Below are 10,000 nucleotides of genomic sequence, written 5' to 3'. Positions count from 1 at the left end.
TATCACTCTCACTCCATATCACTCTCACTCACTCTGGCTTGCCTTGTCCTTTTGTGTTCTCTTTTTCGTTTCTCTTTAGCTCTTCTTCCCCTCTCTCCTTCTGTTTTGCGATCTCTCTTCCTTCATTCGCTCTCCAATAACGACTTGTGAGGGCACACACTGTCGAACGAGACTTTGATTTACCAGTTGCACCTGCAACACCTACGCACACATACACACTCACAGAAATACACACGTAAACCATGGACGGATTAAGAAACCACGGGCCCCTGGGCCTGGACATGCTGAAGGCCCCCCCCCCCCCCCTCCGCGAAAAAAATAATTGTGCGCCTGCAAAACACGCACGCACACGCAATGTGTTGGATTTTAAGGTCGAATTAAATACTTTGGCTATTGTATTGGGAAAGTAAAGATGTCAAAGTTTACTCCGTAACATCCACCTTCGGTGAGGTGTGCACTGCCCCGCTATTGTTTCTGACATTACATGTGACAGGGCAACAGCCGAGTGATTCTTTTCCAAATTGAAACTGATTAAGACCTACCTGAGGGGCAGCATGGGGCAGGAGAGGCTGAATGGGCTGGCTATCCTGTCCATTGAAAAATCAGATCATGCATCACCACTTTTATGTTTGAAAGGCGTCGTTTAGCAGGTGTAACCTACTGTGCCTGCTTGTAGGTCTTGACTGTCAGATTCTGCGCCTAAACTAGCTATATCGTATCGTCTCATCACATGATCAAATAGAGACTTGACATTGGACAAGATAGGCTACATATTACCCCAGCAATCATCATTGCATAAATGTACATGACAAAAATAACAAAGAAAATAAGAAATTATTCATTTAATTGAATCCGTTTTTTAATAGTTTCTATAGTGTATGTACGATAAGCATATCTTTTTGTTATAGATTGCTACTGACGATTTCCCCCTAAAAATGATGAAAACCATGACAAAGACAGGTTTGCCATTTTGAGGGAATATATAGCATAGGGTATCCTTGGCAGTCCCAAAAAAGTCATGCATGATCACTGTCACAGTAATCTAGCTTCTTCTAGCTCAGGAACACTGAATTAAAGCCATTAGCAAATTAATAAAATACACCTTTTTCAACCACAAATAAGAGATACATAACAGCGACTTCACGCAGAGGCTCTGGCCTAGGGGCCCCCTGAGCTCATGGGCCCCTGGGCCTGGGCCCGGTAGGCCCGTTCGTTAATCCATCCCTGACGTAAACACACACATTCAAATGCAAAAATGTTGTTTTGTCACTCTCTCCTTTCACGTTGAGTAATAGGGCCTTGACATGTACTGTAAGTGCATACCTGATCTTTAACCCAGCACATACAAATTCACATTCATACATGCACACAATCAACTACAGCGGTCCTCTCTCTCTCACGCACACACGCACACACACACACACATATATATACACACACACACACACACACACACACACACACACACACATTTTTTTGTGTGCCAAATAGAATGCCACTGAGAAAGAGCTCCTCTGCTGCGTGGTAACCCACGGCAACGCTCAGCTTTTCCTCTCTCCTCTCCGAGCTTCAGGAGCAGCCTCACAGAGCTCGAGTGAACAGATGTCACGCTCATTCAAAGAACCAGAGTCAGAGTTATAGAAGAGAAAGAGATCTGTCATTTCAACATTCGTACTCTACACAATCCAGAGCACATCACAAAGAGCCACACGGTCCTAATCTCCACTCTGAGAGAATAACATCCACCATCTGACCTAACAGTGATTACCTTGCACAAATGAGGATTAACGTACTTGTACAACCAGCACCCTCATCTACCCAAAATGGTTGTCAGGATGACACAGCAAAGTATGAGGCTCTTGACTTCATCTGAGGGGCTTATTTGTGGTATTGACCAGTTGGTTGGCTGTGCATTATCTTACTTATTTTGACAGAAGAATAGAAGAATATATTGATATACAGTTCAGTGTTTGATTATTTAGAACTACTAGACCTCCCAATGCTTCGACTGACCAATCAGTGATGTGCATTCCACAGAGATGTTTAAGAATACAAACTTGATACACATTTGAATCCTTGGCCTTGATATTCTATCATTCTATGCAATGTATGCATTATTGTTTAGGTTTACAGTTGGCACTGTTGGCTGTTCGATGTACCTCTGCAGGGCTTTTCGGACCTTTTAAGGATTGTTTGCATACTATTTCACTGCTGTTTCAGTGTTCTTAGAAGTCTGTGATCATTTGAAGCTCAGTTCGTAGATATCCTGTGCTGCGTAGAAGAAGTACGGTGCACTGAACTGCTGCAATGTTCCATCCCACCTCCGAGTTGCTGTGCGCGACCTGTCTAACGTGACCGGTTATTTCAGGAGATTCTGGGAGAGCTGAAGAGCCGTCCGCCTACAGAGCAGGCAGCCCTCTAACTGTTCGAGCCCTCGAGTGAGAGAGCGGAGAGGGAGAGGGAGAGGGAGAGGGGGAGGTGGCGATAGAGAGAGGGATGGAGAGTTATTTGAAGAAGAGAGAGGGGTAATATATCTGATTAGGGGCAAATGAAAGTTCATTGGGAGTTTTCCTGAGCATTTAGAAGCAGACGCAGCATGATGAGGAATGAACTCATTATATGTATCACTACAGAGCACAACACATGAGCACATACACACACATTTGCTGATATACATACAGATACATGCACAGACACATACGAAAACAAAGGCACGCAGGCACACACTAACACACACACACACACACAAGACACACACTAACACACACACACAGGCACACCACACACCACAACACACTGAATACCACATATTCCTCTTGTCTCATTATTTATTCTTAGCTGAGTTACAGTTTTACGGTAATCCAAATATGAGGAGACTGTTGAATGTACTTGTCTGGCCCTTGGATTGTTTCCAGTCATTTAGTCATTCTGCTGTCAACCAATTTGTGCCCTATCCATCTCTACAAAGTGACCCAATCCAGATTTTCAGATTTAATCCAACCCCACAACCTCCGCTGTTGTTGTGTTCCCACCCTGACAGACTGAGTGTTTTGTTGGCATGGTGACAGATTTGGCAGTGCGACCTCATACGTTTTCCCTCCTTTTTTCCTCTCCATTTTGGGCAGCAGGGTCTATTCTCAGCAGTCTGCATGTGTGCTCCAGCCTGCACAAGCAAACATACCCAGACTATTCCCCAAGGCAGTATATTACACAATTTATACAGTTTCTATTATAGAACTAAACTCACTATATAGAACTAACTATATAGACTTAAATCAACAAGCATACATACCCAGACCATTCCCCATGGCAGATGGCAGATATTTAAGTATTTGAGTATATTACACAATTTATACAGTTTCCTAAACTATATAGTCTTAAATCAAAACTATTATAATTTCAGAATCATCAGAATCTCTATTTTAAATTCAGGGCTTCAATAGGCCTGGCCAATTACTGCTATAAATTAACACCAAGGGAGGGGGCCTGGATGCTGCCCAGAACTTCGGAGCCACGTCGGTGTTTGCAGTGAAGGACACTCGCCATCTCTGACTGAAACAGAGAACCTGTTGTCTCTATGGAAATACTCCATGAAAATAGGCCACAGAAAGTTACCCCTTTCACGTCACAGTTTTTCGGAGCCCTTAGACATTTCTTCACGTAAACGTAGTTTAGTTTAATACTGACAGATTTCCTATGCGTGGGATACGTGGGGGGACGACAGTCTTTAAAACGACGCCGAATTCGACGGAGACTGGCATACAAATATGAGAATTGTTTTTACTGTACCACGAAAGTCCGTCCGTTAGTCTCTCTCTCTCTCACTGTGTCTCTCTGTGTCTCCCTCCCTCTCTGCTTCTCAAACACACACACGCACACACACATTCAGCACGTCGTGGTTGCAGCAACACACACTTTATTGGAGGTGGGCGAGGCTTGAGATTCTGGTGCGCTTGTTCCGCGCGCTACACTGTTTCAGTTATCATTCCTAGTACATCCTGCGAGACGGAGCTCCTTAGGTAGCCAGAGAAGGAAAAGACTGAGCGAGGAAGTTGCCTCTTCCCCGTATAGTGCTGGTTTTACGAATTTGTCACGAATTAGATGAGCATACACAGGAATAATATAAGATAAGTAACCTTTTGCAGAAGTGACTTTTACCTCAGTGCTTCTTACCAAAATTTCACCATGTCTCGAGTTGCGGATCTGTCCAAACTCCGTCAGGAGAGAATGCGAGAGATCAATCAACGGGTAAGTTATGCTATGAAACTACTACAGGAGCACGTTGGATTCACGACACAAAACGGTACCATACAGCATTAGGGAAGTGACTTTTGCCATCTTATACGTCCTCGATGTCTCTGAATATCACATGACTTTTGCGAATATAGTGGCTATAGAAGGTATTATCAAGTTATTAAAGCGTAGTAATTAAAGCCTTAAAATGGTTCCATTACTTTGCTTTTGTCGAAGTGATTTTTGAAGTAAGCTGTTAACTGATGGTTTACTCTGAGGACACGGCGGCGCTCATATGTTCATTTCCTCGTATATGCGGTAGCTTGGCCTTGGCTTTCCCCCGGCTTGTCTTGCGACATGCAGACGACACTTGCTTTGTCATGTTGTTTAAGCTAACTTATAGAGTCAATGTGGTTATCTTCATTCCAATATTGCATTTTATACAGGCCAGAGTTGGTCTGTGTGACAGATTTGCGCAACATACCGCTATTACTACCCAAAGGGTTGCAACACTGGAAATATGTTAGTGGTCTGTAAAGTTCGCTGTTAGGGGACTGTAAATGCGATGTTAGCGGATTTAAAGTTCGCTGTAGTGAACATTTAAGGACTTAACTGGTAACCCATTTGTATGAGAGAACTGTCAAGCTTTTTCAGAGGGAGAAGAGCGTTTGTATCTATATATATTTCTCTCTCTCTCTCTCTGTCTCTACTGTTTCTGTACTGTTTCTGTTTCATCGTGTTTCTGCCCTGGTCTGAGCTTGTGTGTAGGTGGGATTGAGTGGGTTTTCTCGCAGTATTTGTCATTCACTATGTTTGTGTTGTGCTTTTAGTATGTAAGACCTACATATCTTTGTGTGTGTGTACTTATACACATTCATACTGCACTTGTTTATAAGTGTGTGCAGTTGGATATATGCATGTTTGGCTAATACAGGCCATCATCTCTCTCACCTTCACCCCTTCGGTGACGTTTCTGTCAGTACAGTCCTATGTTAACCATTACAGCAGTGCAATGTAGACTGTGTAGACTATCCTCTCCCTGCTTGCTGGTGGTTTCTCATAATATAAAATACAGAAAATGCTCCTGCCTCACCTCCACTAAGATGGTGTTACTGGATATGGATGCAATAGCTTCTCAGAGATGTGTCTGTTTGCCATGATTCCTGCACTGCTCCTGATCATGCTGGAGCAGCAGCTACATTAACAACACGTCTGTGTGTGTGTGACGTGTGTGTATGTGTGTGTATGTGTGTGTTTGTTGGAGTGTGTGTACATTAGAATATGTGTACTTTTGTGCCCATGTTTGTATCCATGTGCCAATGGACATATGTAAGTATGTGTATATAATTGGCACATATGAAGCTATATGTGTGTACCCATGTGTGAGTACATGTGTTCATTCACTAGAGATCATTGCCCTCCTCATCCTCATCCTCATGCGGGCGTGAGGTGAGGAAGCAGCAGCTCTATTTTCGCCCCTGGGTCCTGGCTCATATTCAGGGCGGCCCTAGAGAGCTGCTGGCTGTCCGGCCCTCTGCTAAATCAGGATGCGTCTCTGCTTTAGGTGGAGCATCAGACCCTCAGCTAAATCAGGATGCGTCTCTTCTTTAAGTGGAGCATCAGACGGCTCCACGGATGCTGGGCTTCAGTTGGGGCTTTGGGACATGCAAGGCCTGGTATCTGGGATAGGGGTCACACTTTAACACTCTTTAGCTTAACCCCCCTTTTCTCCAATTCCTCCAACTGCAATTTACCTTTGGGGGTCAATAAAGTACTCGTTCTATCTACAGTATCTACCTACCTATCTACCTACCTATATATCTATCTATCTACCTACCCACCTATCTATCTATCTATCTATCTATCTATCAGTGTGAGCTAGGTCCCTGCATTAGGGCATCATTCGCAAGGGTGACTTAGGAAGGGATCCAATCCAGATGTGCTTTAGAGTTAGCTGCTGCATGGACACTGATTAGCAGCATGTATAAGGTCCCCACTAATGCTCAGGCTCTATGTCACTGATTAGCAGCATGTCGAAGGTCCCCACTAATGCTCTATAACTAATGTTGAATGCACTAAGTCTCTATGTCACTGGACAGTAGCTTTACTGACGTGAGTTAACCCACCAGCTCATTGTGCTCTTAGTACATGTCCACTTCACTGATTTGTGAGAGATATACAGTAGAACACAGCCAAGAGATAGACAGTTGACGTTTTCTTCTTGGAACCTCTGAATCTCTACTAATGAGGCCCCCTTCCAGCAGTAAATGAGGTGTTCTCCTAATTCCATCATCATCTATGGAGATAGTAGTTCAGGCAGAGGAGTCGTTCAGTAATCGGAAGGTTGCGAGGTTTGATCCCGAATCCTCCTCACCAATTGTCGAAGTGTGCTTGAGCAAGACACTGAACCCCCAACCGCTCCCGATGTGCAGGTTGGGACCTTAGATAGTAGCCTCCGCCATCGGTGTGTGAATGGGTAGATGTCTGAGGCATTCATCTGTAAAGCACTTTGCGTGCTCTATGATAAGAAAAGAGCTATATAAATGCAGTCCATTTACCATTTACCATGCATCAGAAATGGACCCCTCCTACAAAGTCGCAGGGAGAAGACTAGGACGTGTTTCATTCTGTCAACATCACTCCTCGGTAGTTATCAAAGGGCTCAGTACACTTTTATTTATGTCAGTGTTCTAATGTGTGGGTGACACAGTTCTGACTGAGCATTAGAATGTCGCAAGGAGAAGGCATCTCATTGGTTGCTGTGTCACCAGTTCATTGGAGGCACTTACCAAATCTGGTATTGAGCCACACAATGTGAGTAGATTTCCTCAAATGTTCAGTTAGTCAGTTGTTAGTTCTTTGTTGTCCTTATCCAAAAGGCTATTGCAAATGACATTCCTTGGCCTGTGTGTATATTCCAGACAGCACTTACAGTATCTGCTTGAGGGGTTGAGCGTCACGATAATTTGGAGAGTCTAGATGTTGGTCAGTTTGGCAGGGGTGTGTGTTACACACGTAGAGTAGGCATATGTAGAGGTAACGGCAGCCAGGGGGTACAGTGCTGTGTAATGAGTAAGCCTTACTCTCTGACAGGTTATGAGACGTGCTAGCGACAGACACAGGCACCCATGGGTTTAAGCCTTCTTGCAAGCACGCACACCTCCCATGCCCGAGGTTGCAAGTTCGAGTCCAGTTTCAGGACTTTTCTACGCAATGCAGGTTACATAGACTTTGTTTCAAATAGGAAATGTAGCACTGCACTGCATGTCTTGCTCACTGTAGCTCCATACAGACTGGAGAGAAGGTGTGGTTTCAGTCTGACTCTTTGGAAACCACTAACAAGATGTGAGTTAATGTTTTATACTGTTATTACATGAGGCCCGTTAGAATTGAGTTTGGGATCGCTAGTGCTGTACTCTATTACTGTAACCTAAAAAATCTATGTTTTAGTGTCTTAGTGTTAGATTAAATACACACACATACACACACACATACATACACTCAAACACACACAAGTACACACACACACACACACACACACACACACACACACACACTGAGAAGTATAGATGTATTGCTCCGTCTTCCTGGTTTATTTCCCCTTTGCCCCTGTGTGCCTCTAATGCTGCCTATAACAGGGCATCCAGACCCTGTGTGCCTTTAATGCTGCCTATAACAGGACATCCAGACCCTGTGTGCCTTTAATGCTGCCTATAACAGGACATCCAGACCCTGGCCTTGGAGGGTTTGGCTCTTTATTCGGAATTCATGGAAGTAGGAAAATGCACCTTTTCTTTTCTTCTTTTCTGCATCGATTTTTCCTCCTTGGTCGCTATGAGAAAGAAAGCACGCACACCTACACACTTCAATCTCACACAACCGCTAGCTTGTGTTGACATACACACAGACAGACACACATATAAGGACACACAGATACACACACATAGACACGTACTTTTGTACAGCTTTGCCAAACACCTCCACCCCCTTTTTCTGTCGTACCCATAGCAACCCAAGGCCTTGCCCCCTTCTGCTATGAAAAAAGGAAGTCCTTGCTCACTGCTTCCTGTGCCATGTGCCGACACGCTCACTGAGAAGTAGGCTCTTAATCCATACCTCTGGTACGCCGCTAACCAGACGATTTGTCTTTGGCTACAGCCATTCACCATCACATATACAAGCAGAAACTGTGTGGGTGTGTGTGGGTGTGTGGGTGGGTGTGTGTGTGTGTGTGTGTGTGTACAATTTAATTTCCATGATGTTTGTTTGAAGTGACCCTTGACATCATCTCTGCATTGTGAGTGGGGGCTCAGTTCTGTTTCAGTGTGTCAGCATGCGTGTGTGTCAGCATGCGTGTGTGTGTGTGTGTGTGTGTGTGTGTGTGTGTGTGTGTGTTTGTCTGCGCTGTGCATATCTTTACATTTATGTCATTCGGATTCACCTCATGATGAATCATACAGAGCCGATCGACTCAGATAAAGTGCTGAGTCGCCATCTGTTAAAGCAGACCAGAAGCTCCTCTGGAACAAAAGTTTAAGAGTGTCAGAGTTCATGTTTACCTGTGACATGCTGCATATGTAGGCGGTTTGATGCACTCGCCAGAACTGCAGCAACACTTTCCTTTTTTTAGCGTTTATTGTTCTGAAGCAATTTGCATCTGTTTCAGAAGACCAAGGAGATGATTGAGCACGAGAGTGTGGCCAGGTTCATGTGTGCGTGTGTGAGGGTTTATGTGTGTGTGTGTGTGAGCATTTGTGTGTGTGTGGACGGGTTTATGTGTGTGTGTGTGAGCATTTGTGTGTGTGTGTGTGTGTGTGTGTGTGAGCACGAGTGTGTGGCGGGGTTTATGTGTGTGTGTGTGCATTTATGTGTGTGCAGTGCTGTCTGTAGGAATAGGTAGTGTGGAATTTTTTAATGGGTTGTATAGATCTTCGTGGTGTGTGTTGTAATGCTTGCTATGTTTTCCCCTTGTGGGCAAGCATTTAACATATTAACATATATTGTGGAATAGAGTGAGGAAATGCACAAAAGCACATACCACGAGGTATATTCATAATTCTATACATAAATCTATACAATTAGTATTCAATAGATGCATTATTCCATCCAACTCAGATACAAGTACATACGTACAGCAAGTTTGACATTGTCCAGTCCAGTACAGTGTAGATTGATCGAATCCAATGAGAAGAGGTGAGAGGTTCCAGTTTGTGATGTGGAAGAGAAGTGATAGTATTGTGTTGAATCCGTTCAGAAACGGCTGCCTTTGGAAAATATCCAGATGATGTTACTTGCTTGTGCAGATTAACTCCAAGCCCTAAGTGACGAAGTGGAAAACACAAACCAAATAACCCTCTGTGTGTAAATATAAACAAATATGAACGATAAACAAACAAACGAATGAATGTAACTAAACCTCCTCTAATCTAGTCTATCACAAATTCCGATGCTCCCACATCATACACGTGTGTATGTGTGTGTGTGTATGTGTGTGTGTGTGTGTGTGTGTGTGTGTGTGTGTTTAGTATTCAGGCAACATCACTTAATTGCTCCTTAATATCAAGAATGTTGTCATTATAGACCAAATAGGCCAAAGACCTATTTTTCTGTGTCTTTATTTGATTACTCATTTTTGAAAAGGTCCTTGTGTAAACATGAAAAATAACTGGAATATGGTTGCAGATTGCCTGATGACGAAATGACAGCTCACTCATGACTCTTCAGATATGTATCTAAACAGATCTCTGCCATCTTTCCTACCATACCC

At 43.7% G+C, this 10,000-nt stretch overlaps 1 protein-coding gene across 4 annotated transcripts in view; it reads left to right on the top strand.

Annotated features, from left to right (window-relative positions):
• Positions 1-10,000, top strand: part of arhgef1a (Rho guanine nucleotide exchange factor (GEF) 1a) — a 49,836-nt gene that overhangs the window by 18,581 nt on the left and 21,255 nt on the right. Inside the window, exon 1 of one of the 4 annotated variants that reach the window (XM_031586691.2) lies at positions 4,034-4,248. The exons of the other annotated variants lie outside the window; for them this stretch is intronic. Within the exon in view, the coding sequence (XP_031442551.1) occupies positions 4,186-4,248 (63 nt within the window). The 5' untranslated portion in view covers positions 4,034-4,185. Of the gene's footprint in view, positions 1-4,033; positions 4,249-10,000 lie in introns of those variants that run through there. 4 annotated transcript variants of the gene reach the window in all.

This window comes from Clupea harengus, chromosome 19, assembly GCF_900700415.2.
Source record: "Clupea harengus chromosome 19, Ch_v2.0.2, whole genome shotgun sequence".
NCBI lineage: Eukaryota > Metazoa > Chordata > Actinopteri > Clupeiformes > Clupeidae > Clupea > Clupea harengus.
The sequence above is the reverse complement of the archived record's forward strand: the minus strand, read 5'-3'. Positions and strand labels throughout refer to the sequence as shown.